We start from the raw sequence: 19,151 nt of genomic DNA, 5'->3' as shown, positions 1-19,151 counted from the left end.
AGGGTTAACTCTGCACTCTCTGGCACTAGACAGTGTAGCACTGGTGTGCCACAAGGGGGCGTGATTTCTCCTTTTCTTTTTTTACCATCTAATCAGATGACTGTAGGAGCTAAAAAACTACATCTTAAAATTCTCTGATGACTGTACTTCTTAGTCTTCAGAGGTGCTGGAAGTGCGGTGGGATATCTAATACCCCTTTCCCACTGGCCAAAAAACCTGTTTAAACCCGCTAACTATTGGCTCCTCATGGCAGTGGGAAAAGGTTTGACCCGTGATTTCGACCCGGGTCGTTGACCCTGCAATCGACCTGGTAATTTGCCGGGTGAGTTTGTAGCGGCTTTTAATAATAATAATGCATTGATTTTATACAGCACTTTTCTGGACATTCAAGGCGCTTCACATTGCATTCTTCATTCTCTCCATACTGGGTGGTGGTAAGCTGCTGCTGTAGCCACAGCTGCCCTGGGGCAGACTGACGCCATCGGCCCCTCCCACCACCAACCATTCACTCTCACAACCTTCATACGAGGCAAGGTGGGTGAAGTGTCTTGCCCAAGGACACAACAACAGTTTTATCCCTGCGGGAGCGGGGATCGAATCGCCAACCTTCCAGTTATAAGACAACCTGCTCTACCATCTGAGCTACTGTCGCCCCAACAGTGGGAGGGACACATCCAGGAACTTACATGATGATGTCGACACAGCGGGGTTAGGTTAGCGCGCTAGTTGTTGTTTCTGGACACAGCGTGTGATTTCCTAGACCAGAGAGCTTCTCTTGATCCGTGGGGAAGAGAAGATTTGTCTAGAGGTAACGGGGACTATGTTCTGCTGCGTTGTTTACTTTCGTTTTGCTCTGTCGTGCTGATGATGTCATCAACGTGGGACACCATCAGCGCGGGGAAACGCAGCATCGCTGCTAGCCAGCAGGCGGCTAGACCCGCGTCTGCATGCAGTGGGAAAGGAGTCTTAAAAAAAAAAAGCCGATCGTTAGCTGATCGTTAGCGGGTCGAAGACGCGGGTCGACCCGCTAGTTGCAGTGGGAAAGGGGTATCAGAGGTGAATCATTCTGAAGCTTGGTGTGAGATTAGCCTTATTCTGACTGCTACCAAACCAAAGAAATGGTGTTCCATTTTAAAGGTGTACGTGTCCATGAACCCGTGGTCTTGGGGGAGACGCAGATTGAGCAGGTTGCCTCATATAAATATCTTGGTATCCAAATGGACAACCAGCTCAAATGGAATGTTGATGAATGAAAGTATGAATGAATGGTGATTGCTTGTGTGCCAAATTAGCCCAAAGAATGCATTTTTTACACAGGCTCAGACTTCTTGGTGAGTTTGGAAGTCATGTCGACCTTCTCTGATGCAGTGCTCGGCAGTATCATTAGGTCTGGGATTATGGTATGGCAGCTCGGTTCGGGATTCTCTCTGTCCAGGTCAAAGCCAGACTAGCCAAAATGGAAAAAACAGCCATGAAGGACAAGAAGGACTCTCCATCTCTTCAGAGGATCTTGGAGAAGGCAGAGCTCAGTCTGGCTAACAGAGGACTGTCTGATCCTTCTCACACTCTTGTTTCTGAGTATGAGCTGGTAACTTCTGGTAGACGCCATAGAGAGTGTCACACCAAGACGAACCGTTTGAAACTTTCCTTTATTCACGTTTCTATTGTATTATTGAACAGCCGGCATATGGTGAAGAGCTCTAACTGGCGCCGGCTGCCGGCTGCTGCAGGACTGACATTCCTGCTCTTACTGGTCTGTGTTGCTTCTCAGGAATGTGTGTCCTACATGCCAGTGCTCTTCTCATTATGTTGTACTTCTGCTACTGGGGTTTATGTTGTGTTGTTTTATACGTATGTTGATGTAGCACTTTGCACTTTGCCCAAGACAAATTTCGCCAGTGGAACAATAAAGTCTATCTATCTATCTATCTATCTATCTATCTATCTATCTATCTATCACTCTGAATTACATGGAAGACAGATGGAAAAAAAATAGATGGAAGATGATTTGTCTTCAAATTTGAGGTAACTTGCTGTCAACACTGTCAATATTAACACGCCGAATGTTATATCATTTCTTTTTCAGACACAAGCACCTGCTTCATGATGCCTGCAGAGGTCAACACCCCCCAGACATCACTCAGGGAAAAGCCATCCTCTGCTGCCGTCTTGTTCAACCATCCCAGAGCGTCCTGGAGCTCCACCCCGTCCCCTGACAGCCTGGACTGGGCTCTGTCCATGTTCCAGCTCCACTCAGGGTCACTGTACAGAGAGGCCATCGACCTGTGGAGAGCAGAGGGAACACGGCTCAAGAGCATTTCTGATAGAAATAAGTAGATCATTCATGGATTCACTCTGAGCATATATAGCTCAGCATATACTGACGTTCTGAGGTTGCATGCACCGATATATGATACTCATGCACTGACAAGGCCGATCAGTCCATCTTTATTCTGACTCAGCTCACACGAGGCTGTGTGTCAGAACACAGTTACCTTAAAGACGCTTTAAAGAATGAAGCAGGCTCTACTCTCTTCAGTGAAATAGCACTGATAGTAAACTACCACAGAAAAACACAGACAGTCAGATGAAGAGAGATCAATCAGATCCATCAGCTCGGCATGTGAACATCGGTATTACCATGTTGAGCCAGAAACTCCCCCCAGGTAGAGCAGAGAGTCCAGCAGGCCATCCTGTGCCATTTGATAGAGAGAACCCACCAGACTGACGGCTGCCCTCTGACCCCCGCCGGACGCCAGCAGAACGATGTGGGGAACCGAGTCCTGGACAGGGAGATGGCGGAGAACGGCTCAGGCTGAAAATGACTCTGCCTTCTGCTTTCAACAAGTTTTCTTTCTTGCTGTTCTCTCTGTTCCTCACCATGGACTTTCACTGAGGTCATGAACATATATATGGTTCGAGGAATTGGAAAGTCCACTGGGGGCGATGTGGGCTTCTCACTCTGCATTACATTAATACATTCTTAAACACGTTTGAAGACACACAGTGAGTGTTTCTTTTAGTATAAAAAGCAAAGTTTGTGATCAAGTGTTCATGATGGAAACCATCTTTGCAATACACATGGCTAAAGGTAAGAGCAGGTGTGAAAAAAAACCAAGAAGAGGTGAGATATCAGAGACAAAACCCAAAGCAGAATCACATAATTCAATAGTTCCTAAGATTCAGCCTGAGGCCAGGTTATCCTGATGAGAAACCCAAAGGAGCTGTCCGTCCCGTCCTCTTGGGGGCGCTGTGTGGCTGCTTTGTTTAGTTTTTCAGGTGGGGGGTGCTGGGAAGGCTGTACGGAAGCGTGGGGCCGCCGCATCACTGGGATGGTTTTCAGCTGCAAATCTCCGTCGCCACTATGTAAGTGGCGTCCTGACGGGATGCCGGCGCTGGATCCTAACATCTGCCGCAGCGTGTAGACGTGTTCATTCAGCTTTCCTCGAGCTGGAATTCACTCTGTTTTCCCTGCTCTCAGTCTGGAGACCCGCTCTGCTCGCCATCTCGCCCAGCGGCTTCCTGCCTCACCAGCCGCCCGCCCCGGACTGACACCTGGTCCTGACCCTGGACTGCCTTCGAGCCTGGCCTCGGACCACCTCGATTCTGCTGTCTCTGGACACTCTGTCTACTGGTTCTTTAAAAAACCAGCTCTGACCACTTCGTCTCCGTCTCCTCGTGCAGTCTGCTCCTGAGCCTTCGAACCGCACCGTAACAGGAAAATCCAAACCACAGCAGAGTCCAACCATGAAGAGATCCAATGAAGTCAAGGACGAATGAAGGACGTCTTTACGTCGAAAGAGGACCTGGCTCTGAGAGGGTGGCAGGAGACCAGCAGCCAGGCCACACTCAGGGATGGTGGCCACGTCTTTCCCCACGTCTTTCCCCACACCCGGCCACCAGAACTGCTGTCTGGCCCGGAAGCAGACTTCCGTCCCAGAATGGCAGGAGATGCCTGGTGAGTGTGCCCAGTGAAGATAAAGTGTGCGTGAAGCACATTTGAATACAGCAGTTTTAGCTGAGGGCTTTCTTCAAGCATGCAGGAAGTTTCTAGAAGGAAAAGGAAATAGCACCACCATCTGATGAAGGTGATCACTGCTCAGGTGGTGTTGATGTCAACACAAAGCTTTGTGATCAGGCTGCTTCTCATTGACTTTGACCGGATGTAACGTAATCAGCTGTGGTTGAGACCATATTGAACACATTTCTCCGCCGTAGTTCTTAGTCGAGCATTTAATACTGAGCAACTCTGAACGCCGCCTTACATGAGGCCAGTCGAGCACGAGAGGATGAGGCACTGTTCGTGATGGCTTTTCTCTGAAACTGAGTAGTTTGTCTTCAAGCTGAGGATGTGTCGTCAACTTGAAGACTAAACCAAACCCTGACCCTAAACCCTAACCCGGATCCTAAACCCTGACCCTAAACCCTAACCCTAAACCCTAACCTGGACTCTAAACCCTGACCCTAAACCCTAACCCGGACCCTAAACCCTAACCCTGAATTCAAACCTGGATCCTAAACACTAACCCTAACCCCTAACCCTAAACCCTAACCCGGACCCTAAACCCTATCATTTGAACTGGTTCTGCCTCCAGCTTTCAGCTGATCCATACTTTGGTTGTGCTGGTGAAACCAAAGGTTGCCTCATCCTATTTTTAGCTCTTTGCTTTGATAGTTTGGTGCAGAATAATCCTGCATTTAGCAAGAACATCATAAACCCCAACTGTTAATGCTGTCTGATATAAAATATGCATTCATTTATGGAAACCTTTCCACAGGAAACACCACTCACACCACTTTATTTTGTTATGTTTAAAAAAAAAGAGGACAAAAGAGACTGTTGTCCATGTTTGGTCATTGATCCCAGCATGAGAACACATTTGTAGTTTCTCAGTAACAACCATGAAGATTAGATTAGATTAGATTAGTCTTCATTCATCCCACGACGGGGAAACTCACTTGTATACAGCAGCAAGAAGGGCAAGATAGAGGTCAATGGTGAATGAAGCCTTGCACTTTAGCAAATAGAAGCAAAAGACAAATAAAGGTGACAGTCTCAGTTCATTAGTGTTTCCCTGCCCACTGAGATAAAGACTCCTGTGATTGGAGATGGATCATTCACTTGTTAAAGACTTGCAGTAAGGTCAAACATCTTTCATCACACTCAAAAACGCTGTCCGTCCTCAGCCTGTGGTCACACAGATACATTAAGACTACGAGGTGTGTCTGCAGGGCGGACTGACTTACCTCGCTGCAGTTGATGAGGAGCCTGTGAAGAGCCTCCTCAACCAGCTGCTTCCTCTGGTCCACATACTGCTGCTCTCCGGCACACAGCGCCAGGCTGCGGCGCACCGCCCGCTGCAGAGACACAAGACAGCATGAGGACAGGACATCTGGCGCCCGGCTGGTCCAGCTGACGTCCGGCTGGTCCATCTAAAGTCCAGCTGGTCCATCTGACATCCATCTGTCCACCACCAGACGAAACAGGCTCAGCAGCCTGGGGCAGACAGCCAGCCTGGTGCCAGCTGGTTTCTGACAGACTGTTACAGACAGGTCACACAGGTTTCAGTCCAACGTGGACTCAACAGAACCCTCCATGAGGTCCTGATGGTGCTGAGCATGCGGTGCTGTCTCAGCTTCAGCTGAGGGATCCTGGAAAAGCAGAAGTCTGTTTCAGTTATGTGTGATATCCTTGTTTAGAGGAAAACACCCTGCCGGCCCTGAAAGTATAGGAACCCAGCTCTGATGGGCTCTCTCCAGGATGAAGGGATGAAGGGTGGAGCTCCGCTCTGATGGGCTCTCTCCAGGATGAAGGGATGAAGGGTGGAGCTCCGCTCTGATGGGCTCTCTCCAGGATGAAGGGATGAAGGGTGGAGCTCCGCTCTGATGGGCTCTCTCCAGGACGAAGGGATGAAGGGTGGAGCTCTGTGTGGCAGGGTGGGGAGTTGCACTCCCCTCCACTAGAGGCAGTGTGGCCGGTAATTACCGGACGTCTATAAATACACCTGCCCCGCTCTTCCTCTTCCTCTTCCTCCCTCATGGGGCTGACAGACATGTGGCTGCTGTCCTGATGGCCTGTCTGTGTGGGATAGTGTTGGGTTTTCCACGAAGGTACGCATGTCCTGTTTCTCTTTAGTCCACTTAGCAGCCCCAGCAGTGTGTTTTCCATAGATATCATATAAAAATTAAAGCCGCAAGCGGCATTGGACGGGACCTCGCCCTCTGGCAAGGTGGCCCGACTGAGGTCGTCCTCGTACCTTGATGACCGAAGTCCAAGTCACTGGGAACCTTGCTCCTACATAGACTTCCAGCACCCTCTCACCCACTAACATGGAGTTGTTAGCATCCCCCATCCACTGACGTGGAGCTTTTAGCATCTGTCATCCGCTAACATGTAGCTGTTAGCATCCCCCATCTGCTAACAGGTAGCTGTTAGCATCTCTCATCCGCTAGCAAGTAGCTGTTAGCATCTCTCATCCGCTAGCATGTAGCTGTTAGCATCTCCCATCCGCTAACATGTAGCTGTTAGCATATCTCATCCGCTAGCATGTAGCTGTTAGCATCTCCCGTCCGCTCACATGTAGCTGTTAGCATCTGTCATCCGCTAACATGTAGCTGTTAGCATCTCCCATCCGCTAACAGGTAGCTGTTAGCATCTCCCATCCGCTAACAGGTAGCTGTTAGCATCTAATATCCACTGACATGGAGTTGTTAGCATGTCCCATCCGCTAACATGTAGCTGTTAGCATCTCTCACCCGCTAGCATGTAGCTGTTAGCATCTCTCACCCGCTAGCATGTAGCTGTTAGCATATCTCACCCGCTAGCATGTAGCTGTTAGCATCTCTCACCCGCTAGCATGTAGCTGTTAGCAACTTCCATCCGCTAACATGTAGCTGTTAGCATCTCCCATCCGCTAGCATGTAGCTGTTAGCATCTTCCATCCGCTAGCATGTAGCTGTTAGCATCTTCCATCCGCTAACATGTAGCTGTTAGCATCTCTCATCTGCTAGCATGTAGCTGTTAGCATCTCCCATCTGCTAACATGTAGCTGTTAGCATCTCCCATCCGCTAACATGTAGCTGTCAGCATCTCCCACCCGCTAACATGTAGCTGTTAGCATCTGTCATCCGCTAGCATGTAGCTGTTAGCATCTCCCATCCGCTAACATGTAGCTGTTAGCATCTCCCATCCGCTAACATGTAGCTGTTAGCATCTCCCATCCGCTAACATGTAGCTGTTAGCATCTCCCATCCGCTAGCATGTAGCTGTTAGCATCTCTCATCCGCTAGCATGTAGCTGTTAGCATCTCCCATCCACTAACATGTAGCTGTTAGCATCTGTCATCTGATTCAGCAGGGGCCACGGCAATGGATTGCAGTGCGGGAAGCTCCATTGCCGTGGCACCCGCTGAATCGGTTGGACTTAAATAACTTCTGAAGGAATCCAAGCTGCACCATGTTTGTCTGAGTGAGTATATGAGCAGGCACACACCTATAAATAAGGTCCAGGTATCAAAAAAACCGGAGTTGCCCTTTAACACTGTTGAATTTGAAATTATCCCTGTGCTTTGTTAAAAATGTCATATTTTGCAAAAATATGGGGTGTGAGGCTCTTATTTTGATAGTCATGTCTGCTCCACTATGTCAAACACCAATATATCCATGTGAGTGTGATTCCATACATTCATTTGCCTGTTTGAGCAGCAATCCATCACTCGTGTGATTTATGGTCACGGAGCGCCATCTACTGTGGAAAGCAGGGACAATATGCAGAATGTTTTACAGCAGCTCTCAGATCAGCCCTGAGGCTCAATGCCCATATATGGCATAAGTAGGTCACATGATGTTAGAGTGTGACTCGGCAGACACACAGTTTCTCTTTGGTCAAAACAGCTGGGGAAATGCATTTCCGTGGACCAAAATGAAAAAAACACCCTCAACTTTGATAGGCATTTTAGTTGTCTTTACATCTGTCAAGTTTTCAGAGCATTCAGACTTATAATTTTGACCATGGAAGCCTTAATTGGTGAAGAAGGAGAGAGTTTTTGAGCAAAAATGTACAATAAAAGTGTGAATGACGGACTTCCTGTTTGATTTAGGTCATGGGTACGAGTGAGTAAGTTGTAGATCTCGATGAGACGAACGCGTGCATATGTTTCTTTTCTCTGTACGACACTGTGAAGGGTGAAACAGTCCATATTAGTGGTTTTTGAGTGAAAAGTGTTTTGAGGCACATTTGATTTGACAGGAAATAACGGACTTCCTGTTGGATTTAGGTATAGGTATGTCTCTTGGTAAATTGTAGAGCTCGATGAGACGAACTCATCCATGTTGATTTTATTTCTCTGCGACATTCGTGCGGGTCGCACTGTCCATTGTAGTGTTGCAAGTGCGTTTTCAGACTTCAAACTTTAAGGGTTAATAAAATCCACACCCTGAGACTTTTGAAAAAGTTTTTAACAACTTTGTGAGAGACACTTGTCCTCTTTTATTTGGCACTACTCTGACGTCTCCACGACAAGCGCTCTCGGAGCAGATAATTTTTAAAGGAGGAGTCATTTTCGGCTGATTTTCATCAAAATTTGACATATAAATTGAAATAGCGGACTTCCTGTTGGATTTAGCATAAAAATATCAGATCCTTTTTTGTAGATCTCAAGGAGACGAACGCATGAGAGTTGGTTTGATCTCTCTGCGACATTCCTGTGAGTTACGGTGGGCTTTTTTCACGTTTCTAGGTGGCGCTAGAGAGCGGATGGAGATATGGGGTTAATTTTTCCATTTTATCAAATGTTTTGCCGGTCCGGATGTGCCTGCCAAATTTGGTGAGTTTTCGTGCATGTTTAGGGGGTCAAATTTGGGTTCAAACGCGCGGTCACGATAATAAGAATAAACGAACGAAGAACAATAGAGGCCTTGCCCTCAGGCAAGGTGGCCTCAGTTGAGGCCACCTCGCCCTCGGGCTCGGTCCCTAACTAGATGCCTTAAGGCGGAGTCAGCAACGTCGTTCACTGGCGGCCATCTTAGGACAGTGGACCACTCTGGGCCGCTCTGTGTAATCTAAGGGAAGGTGAGTGATTTACACTAATTAAAATACTCGATCAACTCACTGAATTCTTCATGGATTTACAGACAGTTTGATTTATTACTAACGTTACGTTGCTATGATGCAGACAAAATTTTAATATCACAACTTTTCTTTTTGCATGCAGTTAAATGCCTACATGTCTGATGTTTATAACAAACCAAGTTGTTTGAAAATCGATTGAAAATTGAGCAATCTATAGCTATTTCAAAGTTGACGCTCAATTGACATTAATGTGATGAGTGAGTGAGCGGCCCTGTACCAAGATGGCCGCCATGTGACGACGTTAGTCCCCATTGGGTTACAGCGCGCATGAGCCATCTAGTGTTTCTATATATATCTATGGTATTTTCAGCCCTGCGCTTCCCAGCGGTGTGAACCGGCTGGGAGCTGGACTGCCCTGGAGTCTGTGTGGGCGTGGCGTGTTTCCTGCAGCCGCCGCCGCTGCCGTATTGGGCTGTGTGTGCTCTCTTTCATGCTGCCAGGTGTGTCATCCCTCCTCGGTAGGAAGGTGTAATTTATTGTTTTGATTCATTTCAATATATTCTGGTGTGATTTCATGATTTGTGTTACAGTTGTGCAGTCACCGGCTGTGGCTGCTCCTGGGCTTACTGCTGTTTTGGCTCCCCTTCTCTGGATGTGCTGGGCACCTAATCGTCATGCCTTGGGCTCCTCGGTGCCCCCTGCTGCCCCCGGGGCCTGATGGACAGTCCGGGCTCCTGAAGAAGTGCGGCTCACCTGCATGGAGCCTTGGAGCTTGGGCATGCGCCGTGTTGGGGCATTTTTATAAATGTACAATAATCTTTTGATTTTCTTTATTTTTTCTTTCTTCTGTTGGATTGCATTTATTAGTGATTACTTTGTTTCATTGTTTTCTATCAAATTCAATTCCTTTGGTTTCATTATTTTGTTCAGTATTTTGTAATGATTTCTGTTTTGTCATTTTGTATAAACTACTTTGTTCTCCTTTTCCTTTGAATATTGTTTGGGTATTGGATTTTTGTTTTGGGGTATGAGGGTTGCCATCATTGCGTGAGTGTAATTGTTCTTCTTCTTTTCTTTTGGCAGGTGCTGGGGGCTCCAGAGCGGCAGCGGGTCCCTGGTGGTGGTCCCTTGTTCACTTTTTGTTTGCTGTGTCACGGGTGCTGTGTGTTTTTGGATCCTTCCCCCTTTCTGTTACCGCTGTCGTGGTAACAGCCCCAGCCCTGTCCAGTTTAGGTTTCTATGGCAGGCCTCAACCCCTAGTTAATTTTGAGTTATGCCGGGCGGACGCTGTGCGATTTCGAGGGGATTTCACCATGAATTTGCCGTGGCAGACCGCGCTGCGTCACCGTGGAAACATCGCAGCGTCGGGACGTCCGGTCGGGAGGTCGTGAGCCATACAGTGTGAGAACACTCACAAGGAAGGATTAATCGCTGCTACGATCCAACGATAATGCTGCAACCTCCCCATCAAACTTCTGGCATGTCAGAAATTCTCGCTGTAGCTCGTACAGTGTGAGTGGCGTTACGTCACGATTCTACGTTCACACCTGCGCAGAAGACGCCGGCGGAGCTAACTGTATTCATCATAACGTTATCGGCTACAGATGAGGAATTCGCCGGGGCAGTATAGTGTTGAAAGCAACACTGGCTGACTCAGTGCGGCTCCATGCTAATGCTAATTGCTAATGCTAACGTGAAACTATCATAGCTACAGTAAAACGATATATAGTTCTACTTCGTAAGTGCTTAGCCCGCCTACGGGCTTCGCTAGTGGCACACCTCCAATCTCTGTCCAATCCACTGAGACTATACAAAGCTCGACGCACCAATCCCCTGCACGCGATGGCGCAGCACCACGCCCCACACCGAGGGTACATAACCTCGGATGGCGCTAAGCAAACCCTTCTTCTTTCTCAGCATCTCCATGAGACTTAGAAGCCTCTTCTACGGATCAAGATTCGACTTGAATGGATTCGCCGGCCCGGGACCAGTCGCCATCGGGCGTCGGGCCGTTCTCCTGCCGCTCCTGCGGCATTCCGCTCATCGTACAGGACTGTCACGAGCTCTGCTTCCTCTGCCTTGGCTGGCAGCATCACCGCCAGCGGACCTCCTGCCCGGCCTGCCTCGCGCTGCCGCTCGAGGAGAGCCAGCGGCGAGCAGCCTTCATGGGCACAACCTCCCCGGCTCCTGCCGGTGAGGACGACGCCGAGGAGACCACCGCCGCCGCCTACGACTGGGCCGAGATCCGCGGCAGCGTCAGCAGCAGCAGCAGCGTGTCTTGTGTCACGGAGTTCGACTCGGTTCGACTCCGCCTCCACCGCATCCCGTCTCCCCCGTGAGCCTGTGGAGCACCTCGCGGGGCTCTTCACTTCAGCCGCCGAGCGCACCGGCCTCGCGCTGCCGCCGCAGCCTCCGGAGCCGGTGCAGCGTGATTTTGCACTCGGGCTGGCAACCCAGTCACGGGCTCGGTCCCGGACTGCGGTCCTATGTCCCGCCGTGCCGTCGTTTCAAGCTCACGTGCAGCGGGACTGGGGTACGCCACTTGCCGCCAAGGGTACGGTGAAGGGCTACCGAGAGTATTCTTGTGTGGAGGGCTGGCCGCCGGTCTCCGGAGTGCCTGCCATTGAGGACTCCGTTCGGCTGTGCCTCCTCCCCCGATCCTCCGCCTGGCCCGGCGGAAAGCCCGTGCTGCCGTCTGAAAGGGACAGGTGCATGGCGAGCTTCCTGGATCGTGGCTACGCTAGCGGCAACCTGACGTTCGCCCTAGCCAATAACATGACTTTCCTCCTGGGCTCTGTGGACAAGATCTGCCACGAGAAGTCCCAGCTTTCCCCCGAAGACATCGTGGAAGTCCAAAATACGGCCGAAGTCCTGATGTGCATGTGCAGAGCCATCGCCGTCAGTGGAGGCCGCGTCATGGCCAACGCACAGCTCGCCATGAGGCACCTGTGGCTTGGTCTGTCTTCTTTATCTGAGTGGGACCAGCGGGGCGTCCTGGGACTCCCCTTGTCCACCTCTTCTCTTTTTGGGCCCGATATACAGGTGATCATCGAGCGCCTGGAGGCAGCAGCACGAGGCTCGCAGCAGCTCGCCCCGCACCTCCAGCCCCGCCGTGAGCCGCCGCCGTGAGCCGCCGCCGCAGCGCCGCCGCTCCGCGGACCAGCGGCGTCCCGCTCCTTGGAGCACCTCGGCACCTGGACAGACCGGACCGTCTTTCCGCCGATCCTCCCGGGGCGCCGATCAGCCCAGACGGTCCCGCGCTCCCGAGACACGGAGCGCCCCGTCCGCTCGACCCGCACCTGCCAGCAAACATGCAAATAAAGGCCGTCAGGCCCGTTACATCTTCCAAAGAGCAGCAGTCCCTCCTCTCCCCCGTGTTAGCATGATCGAAAAGTGCAAAACCCGGCTGGGCCCTTCTCCCTCCCTCCTCCCGCTCCGCGATAAGGCGGCTGAGGATGGTGAGCGGAATGCGCACGGAACCGCCTCTTCACCGGCGCTTTCTTCGCGCTCTGGCCGCAATGCGGCTGCGGACGCGGGGCATAGCAGCGCGCTGGAGCCGCTAGCTTTCCCGCTGTGTGCGTCACGCAAGCGGTGCGCTGCTGATGTCTTTTCAGCGCCCCGCAAACGCTTCAGGCTGCACTCTCCACCGGCTTCGGCTCGAGTGAGCATTTCGAAATGTCAGAGCGACGGCTCCGGCCCGGCCCGGATCCCCGCCGTGGGGTGTCCCGGCCCCGGCCGCACCCATAGCGTTCTCAGCAGCGTCTGTCCGCCGACCTCCACTCGTGTTAGCATGACGAGGCGTCAGAGCGGCGGTGCCGTGACGCCCCGGGCTGCCGACGTGCAGCGCCCCAGCCCCGGCGCCACTCATGCCGCTCCCAGCGGAGTTTCTCCGCCGAGCGGCGGACTCACGCCGGCCCGGGTGTCCGCCGTAAAGCGCCCCGATCCCGGCCTTATTGGTGTTGCTCCCGGCAGCGCTCCCTCGGCTTCCCCGTGTGTTGTCACAGCGGAGCCTCGGAGCAGCGGAGCTCTGCCGTCCCGGGCTCCCGCTATTGAGCGTCCCGGCTCCGGCTTCAGCATCACGGCCAGCGATCCGGAAGGCTCCGACATCAGCACCGAGGACAGCGACCCGGAAAACTCCGGGATCTCGCTGCCTCTGCTCGGGTTGTCCCCAGCAAAGCGCCGGTCCGCGGCCGCCTGGCGGCCGCCCGCTCTCATTCAGGGGACGCCTGCTCCACAGCCCTTTCGCCGGGGGCCCCCCCGTCTCCCGAGGCCGGGAGGACGGGTGGGCCGTCCCCGCTGGCCGTGGTACAGCCACTCACGCTCCGGTTTCACACGTGGCGTGTTATGTTGGGACCGCTTTCTCCCTGGCTGTCCAGGACGCTGAGAAACGGTTATGCCCTGCAGTTCGCCTGTCGTCCGCCTCTCTTCAACGGCATCCTTCGTACGCGGCTCGCATGCCCTGCGGGGACAGCCGCTCTCGAGGCAGAAGTAGCCTCACTCCTCCGCCGGGGTGCAGTCACGGAGCTGACCGCGACAGAGGCGCACTCGGGTTTTTATTCCCCCTACTTCTTGGTCCCCAAGAAAAGCGGGGGTGTAAGACCCATTCTGGACCTGAGGGTCCTCAACACTCACATAGCCACCAGGAGGTTCCGCATCCTGACGGTCAAACACCTCCTGGAGAGCATTCGACCTGGGGACTGGATGACTTCGATCGACCTGACGGACGCCTACTTCCACATCCCCATTCTCAGAAGGCACAGAGCCTTCCTCCGCTTTGCCGTGAGGACCAGGTATTTTCAATACAACCGGCTCCCCTTCGGCTACTCTCTCGCCCCTCGCACCTTTACCAAGTGTGTCGAAGCAGCGTTGGAGCCCCTCCGTCGTCATGGTCTGAGGATCCTCACTTACATCGACGACTGGCTCATACTGGCGTCCTCTCATCAGGAGGCTGTGCTGCACACGACCCAGGTCCTGCACCACATCGAGCTCCTGGGGTTCACGGTGAACCGACACAAGAGCGCACTCACCCCAGCTCAGAGCATGGCTTATCTGGGGTTGGAGCTGGACTCGCTCTCTATGACTGCCCGCCTCTCCGAGGAGAGACGGACCTCCCTTCTCTCGACCCTGAGGTCTGCAGTGACCACACCCCTGGTCGGGGTTCGTTTGATCAGGACCGTCCTGGGTTTAATGGCCGCGGCCCACCCAGTGGTCCGGCTGGGCCTTCTACACATGCGCAGGCTGCAACGGTGGTTTGCACGCCTCCGCTGCGTGGGAAAGTGGGACGGATGCAAACGGTTCCCGATCCCGCCCCAAGCACGCCAGGATCTCCTTTATTGGATGGATCCTGCTCTCCTAATGCAAGGAGTTCCCCTGGGCTGCGTGTCGCATCACGTCGAAGTGTTCACCGATGCGTCTCTCGCGGGATGGGGAGGCACCCTAGACCACCACGCGGTGGGCGGTGCTTGGGATTTGACTCCCACTCACATCAATGTGCTGGAAATGACGGCGGTGCAGAGGGTCCTGCTCCATTTCCAAGCCAGGCTGAAGGACAGCCATGTGCTCATCAGGACGGACAACACTACGGTGGTCGCGTACCTGAACAGGCAGGGGGGGACCCGGTCTCCCCCTCTTCATCGCATAGCGGCGGAGATCCTCCGGTGGGCGGACCGGCACCTCGCGTCTCTCAGGGCGCGTCACGTGCCCGGAGTCCTCAACGTCGGTGCAGACAGAATGTCCCGGGGAGGCCCACTCCACGACGAGTGGGGCCTGTCCCCGTGGGTAGCAGCCCGACTCTGGCGCAGGTTCGGATGCCCAGTGGCAGACCTTTTTCGCCAGTGCAGAGAACGCACAGTGCCCACTCTGGTTCTCGCTCAGGTTGTCAGACGCCCCCCCTCTAGGGGTAGATGCCTTCGCACACAGGAGCTGGCCGTCGGGCATCCTCTACGCGTTCCCTCCAGTCCACCTCTTGACCCCGCTGCTGCGCAGGGTGAGGTTGCACAATCTTCACGTGATCGTGGTGGCTCCGGACACCCCGAGTGCGCGGTGGTTCCCGGACCTGGTTCAGTTGGCAGTCGGGGACCCGTGGCCGATTCCCGACGGGCCCGACGCACTGCAGCAGGCAGGAGGCGCCCTTCGGTCCCGCCCCTTCCTGGGCGGGAGGCTCCTGGCTTGGAGGCTGAGCGGGTGAGGCTGGTGGAACTAGACCTCCCCCCAGCGGTGGTGTCCACCATCCAGAGTGCCAGGGCCCCCTCTACTGTCAAGGCCTACAGGTCTCGGTGGAAGCTCTTCACATCATGGTGCTCGGAGAGGGGCTTGGACCCGGTCTCCTGCACCGTTGGTGGAGTTTTGGAGTTCCTCCAGGCCCTGCTGGACAGCGGTCGCGCTGCATCCACCCTGGCGGTGTTTGCGTCGGCCATCACAGCGGGCCACGGCGGTTTCGGCCGCTTTTCTGCACGCAGCCACCCGCTTGTGAAGCGGTTTCTGCGCGGGGCGTGTCGGTTGCGACCGCCCCCCAGGCATGTGGTCTCTCCATGGGACCTCCATGTGGTGTTGGAGGGCTTTAAATGACCTCCTTTCGAGCCTTTGGAGCAGGCGGAGGACCGCTTTCTCTCCTTTAAGGCCGCCATCTTGTTGGCGCTAGCATCCGCCAAGAGAGTTGGGGATCTCTGCGCATTGTCAGTCCACCCATCCTGCATGGTGTTCAGCCAGGATGGGGGACTCGTGCACCTCTGGCCTAACCCGGCCTTTCATCCCAAGGCGATCACTTCGGACTTCCGGTCGCGAGTGATCTGGGTCAGGACGTTTGACTCCATGCCTGGTTCGTCTGGGGACGACCCACGCCTGCGGTCACTGTGCCCGGTCAGGGCTCTGCGTCTTTATGTCCAGCGCACAGCTGGCTTTCGCACCACGGACCAGCTGTTTGTGAGGTTTGGAGCCCGGGGGCGTGGTTCCCCGCTGACCTCTCAGCGTCTCGCCCACTGGGTGGGGGGCGCTATTGCAGCTGCCTACGAGGCACAGAATCTCTCGCCACCAGCAGTGATTCGTGCTCATTCCACACGACGTGTGGCTGCCTCTGCGGCCCTGTGCAGAGGGGTCACGGTGAGTGACATCTGCCAGGCTGCCTCCTGGGCCTCTGCGTCCACCTTCGTGCGTTCGTATCTGTTGGATATGTGCACTGACTCTGTGGCCATGTCGGTTTTCGGCGAGAACAGGAGTTCAGTCGTCTCACCGTTCCGGTCCTTCTGGCCTGGCTGCCGCGTGCCGGGTGGGCTCGCGGACCAGGGGTTCCCCACCTGCCGCTCGGCTCTGCCGCGGTCTGCGGATGTTGTTTACGGTGTTGCAGGGGCAGGAGTTCTGCCGCTTGCTGTTTTTGGGTTCGCTGCCGCTCCCCGTGCGTGGGACGCGGGCCAGGGGTCCCCCCCTTCACCGCCTGCCGCTGTGGTTTCCCGGCCGGCGTGTGTGTGTGTCGCTGTGGCGATGCTTTGTACGTCGTGGGCCGCGCTACATCGCTAGGTGCCCGCCTCGTCCTTCGGGAGTTCTACGGCCGTTCTGGACGTACGGTTTGTTTACTTCCGTCTTATGCACCAATCCCGTCAGCAGGCCAGCTGGGAGTACATTCATCGACCTACGGCCTTCGCCTTGGTGAGTACCACTAGCGAAGCCCGTAGGCGGGCTAAGCACTTACGAAGTAGAATTAGTAGTTACTGGATGTAACTCCAGTTCTACGAGTAAGTGCGTGCCCGCCTACCTGCTGGCCCAGCTGTCTGCTTCCCTTGTTTTTGCTACGTCAGAAGAAGGGTTTGCTTAGCGCCATCCGAGGTTATGTACCCTCGGTGTGGGGCGTGGTGCTGCGCCATCGCGTGCAGGGGATTGGTGCGTCGAGCTTTGTATAGTCTCAGTGGATTGGACAGAGATTGGAGGTGTGCCACTAGCGAAGCCCGTAGGCGGGCACGCACTTACTCGTAGAACTGGAGTTACATCCAGTAACTACTAATTTACATGAACGTTACCTCAAGCTCCTGATGAAGGATGGACATCCCATAACGACCACGTCTCCTCAGCCATTCACGTACCCAAATCCTTTTCTTTTTTCCAGTTTCAGCGCAGAAGACGGCGCACACAGCTGCAGCAACTTGCTGCCTTCTCGCCGTCTTGTTGTCATGCACGCTGTGGTCGTCATAGGAACGCAGAACCTTGGTCTTTCGTTGTTTACACTCGAGCACGTCGTGCCGTCACACGCCGACTGACGCCGTGGTTGTCAATAATCTTGACCGACAGCAGTCGTACAGTATGAGTGCATGTCGTCGGGTCAGATAGAGTACGAGTGACGAACCCAGTCGTGCAGTGGGAGCATTTCCCCGACAGTCAGATTTATAAAATCGCACAGTGTCCGCCTGGCATTAGTCTGCTAATTTTAACAATTGGAATTTAATAAAATTTGTTTTAATTTGAACTCGTGTCTTGTACCCAGTGAATCCTTTGAACCTTCGGGTCCTTGCTTTTTTTAAAATGTATTTAGCATTTGAGATCCTGGGGTGCAAGTCCCCAGGTGGCGTTGTGCTTTGATTTGTTTTTTCCTGTTCACCTCACCACTCATTCCGCCACATCTGCAGTGATGAGCTCTCCAGGATGAAGGGATGAAGGGTGGAGCTCTGCAGTGATGAGCTCTCCAGGATGAAGGGATGAAGGGTGGAGCTCTGCAGTGATGAGCTCTCCACGATGAAGGGATGAAGGGTGGAGCTCTGCAGTGATGAGCTCTCCAGGATGAAGGGTTCTCCAGTTTCCAGCCATCTTGGTCTGACTGAACTCCATCAGTGTTCAGCTTCCTTCTGCTGTGCATTCTTTTATCAGCTCCAGTTCTCCGGTTCTCTGGTCTTCATTTCCAGGACAGTCGTTTCCTCGGCCCTCTTAGTTCAGTTTCAGTCTTTAACTGTTCATCAGCTCACTATATCTGGATTCCAGCCTCTTGCATCTTTGTCCTGAGACATCCTGTCTTCTAGAGCTGCGTCAGAGTGGGCCATCTCACCGAGGTTTTCATCAATGCAGCTATTTATGAGGAAAATCCTCCAAACTGAAGTAGCGTTAGCTTGGTCGCTACATCCTCCTCATCCTGTTGTGCTTGTGGAGACTGTGGTTTCTGTTTTCTGCTGCATTTCAAGGTGAAAGTATCTTTACCTTTATCTTTAAGTCTTTGACTGCAGTACATTACCTGGCCCATGGTTATTTAGTGTAATGAAATTAGTGTTTTAAGGACATTTGTTGCGTCGCGGTGTGGCACGTCTGCACCAGGCTGCCAACCAGGTCTTGACTGTTAAGAACAAATCTTTCTTGAAGTCTTCATATATGAGTAATTACAGCGAACTAAATGAAGTTTTATTGTAAAAACTGTTATTCCTGACACAGCTCCCACCATGTGCCAGCCAGGGTTACACGTCTCGGTGTCTTTCTATCTGAAGCTGGCCTGCGGAGAGACGATCTTTTTGAAAGTGTTATTCCGCCTTTAGTCGCCTGCAGTTGAAGCGTACTGAACTCTAGCTTTCCTCTCTCCAAAACAAACTACATCATTAGCTGTTGATCCCATTCTATAAACTGTTTTTTTTCTGTTGGCATACACTGAAATAAATAGAGTAACTATGGCAAAATGAGAGGAAAGTATCCTGAACAGAATCCATGTCCTGATCATGCAGTTGAAAAGAAGTGAACATACCTGAGGAGCAGCTGTTTCTCTGGAGTCCACGGACAGTGACAGAACTCCTGAAATCATCAGTGACAGACAAACCCCAGCAGCAGCAGATCGGATCATTCTGGTATGAGCGCTAGCCTTCAGCTCAGAGTGCAGCGAACGTTCTGCCGCTGCGCTCTGCTTCGCCCACCAGGAGTCAGAAACACTCCCTCAGCTGATTTCTTCCACATGTTGGCTGCAGAACACACTCCAGATGTCCGACAGACGTGTGGGAGTGTCGTGGGTGTTTCTGCTCGTGTTGCTCTCTCTGGCTCTCCGTCCCTCAGCCTCAGCTGCTGATTGGACAGGTTTCATTCCCTGTCTTGATGTGGAGGAAGGTGGAGTGCTTCACTCACTGTT

At 53.0% G+C, this 19,151-nt stretch overlaps 1 protein-coding gene across 1 annotated transcript in view; it reads right to left on the bottom strand.

The window, feature by feature from the left end:
* The window catches only part of LOC115387289 (cytosolic phospholipase A2 gamma-like), a 35,100-nt gene extending 16,172 nt beyond the window's left edge, over positions 1-18,928 (bottom strand). The window contains exons 1-4 of the mRNA XM_030089954.1: positions 18,777-18,928; positions 5,248-5,358; positions 2,641-2,783; positions 2,097-2,283 (exon numbers count right to left, since the gene is read on the bottom strand). Coding sequence (XP_029945814.1) covers positions 2,097-2,283; positions 2,641-2,783; positions 5,248-5,358; positions 18,777-18,872 — 537 coding nt within the window. The 5' untranslated portion in view covers positions 18,873-18,928. The remainder of the gene's footprint in view (positions 1-2,096; positions 2,284-2,640; positions 2,784-5,247; positions 5,359-18,776) is intronic.
* Positions 18,929-19,151: the final 223 nt, after the last annotated feature.

The sequence above is a fragment of the Salarias fasciatus genome, chromosome 4, assembly GCF_902148845.1.
Source record: "Salarias fasciatus chromosome 4, fSalaFa1.1, whole genome shotgun sequence".
NCBI lineage: Eukaryota > Metazoa > Chordata > Actinopteri > Blenniiformes > Blenniidae > Salarias > Salarias fasciatus.
The sequence above is the reverse complement of the archived record's forward strand: the minus strand, read 5'-3'. Positions and strand labels throughout refer to the sequence as shown.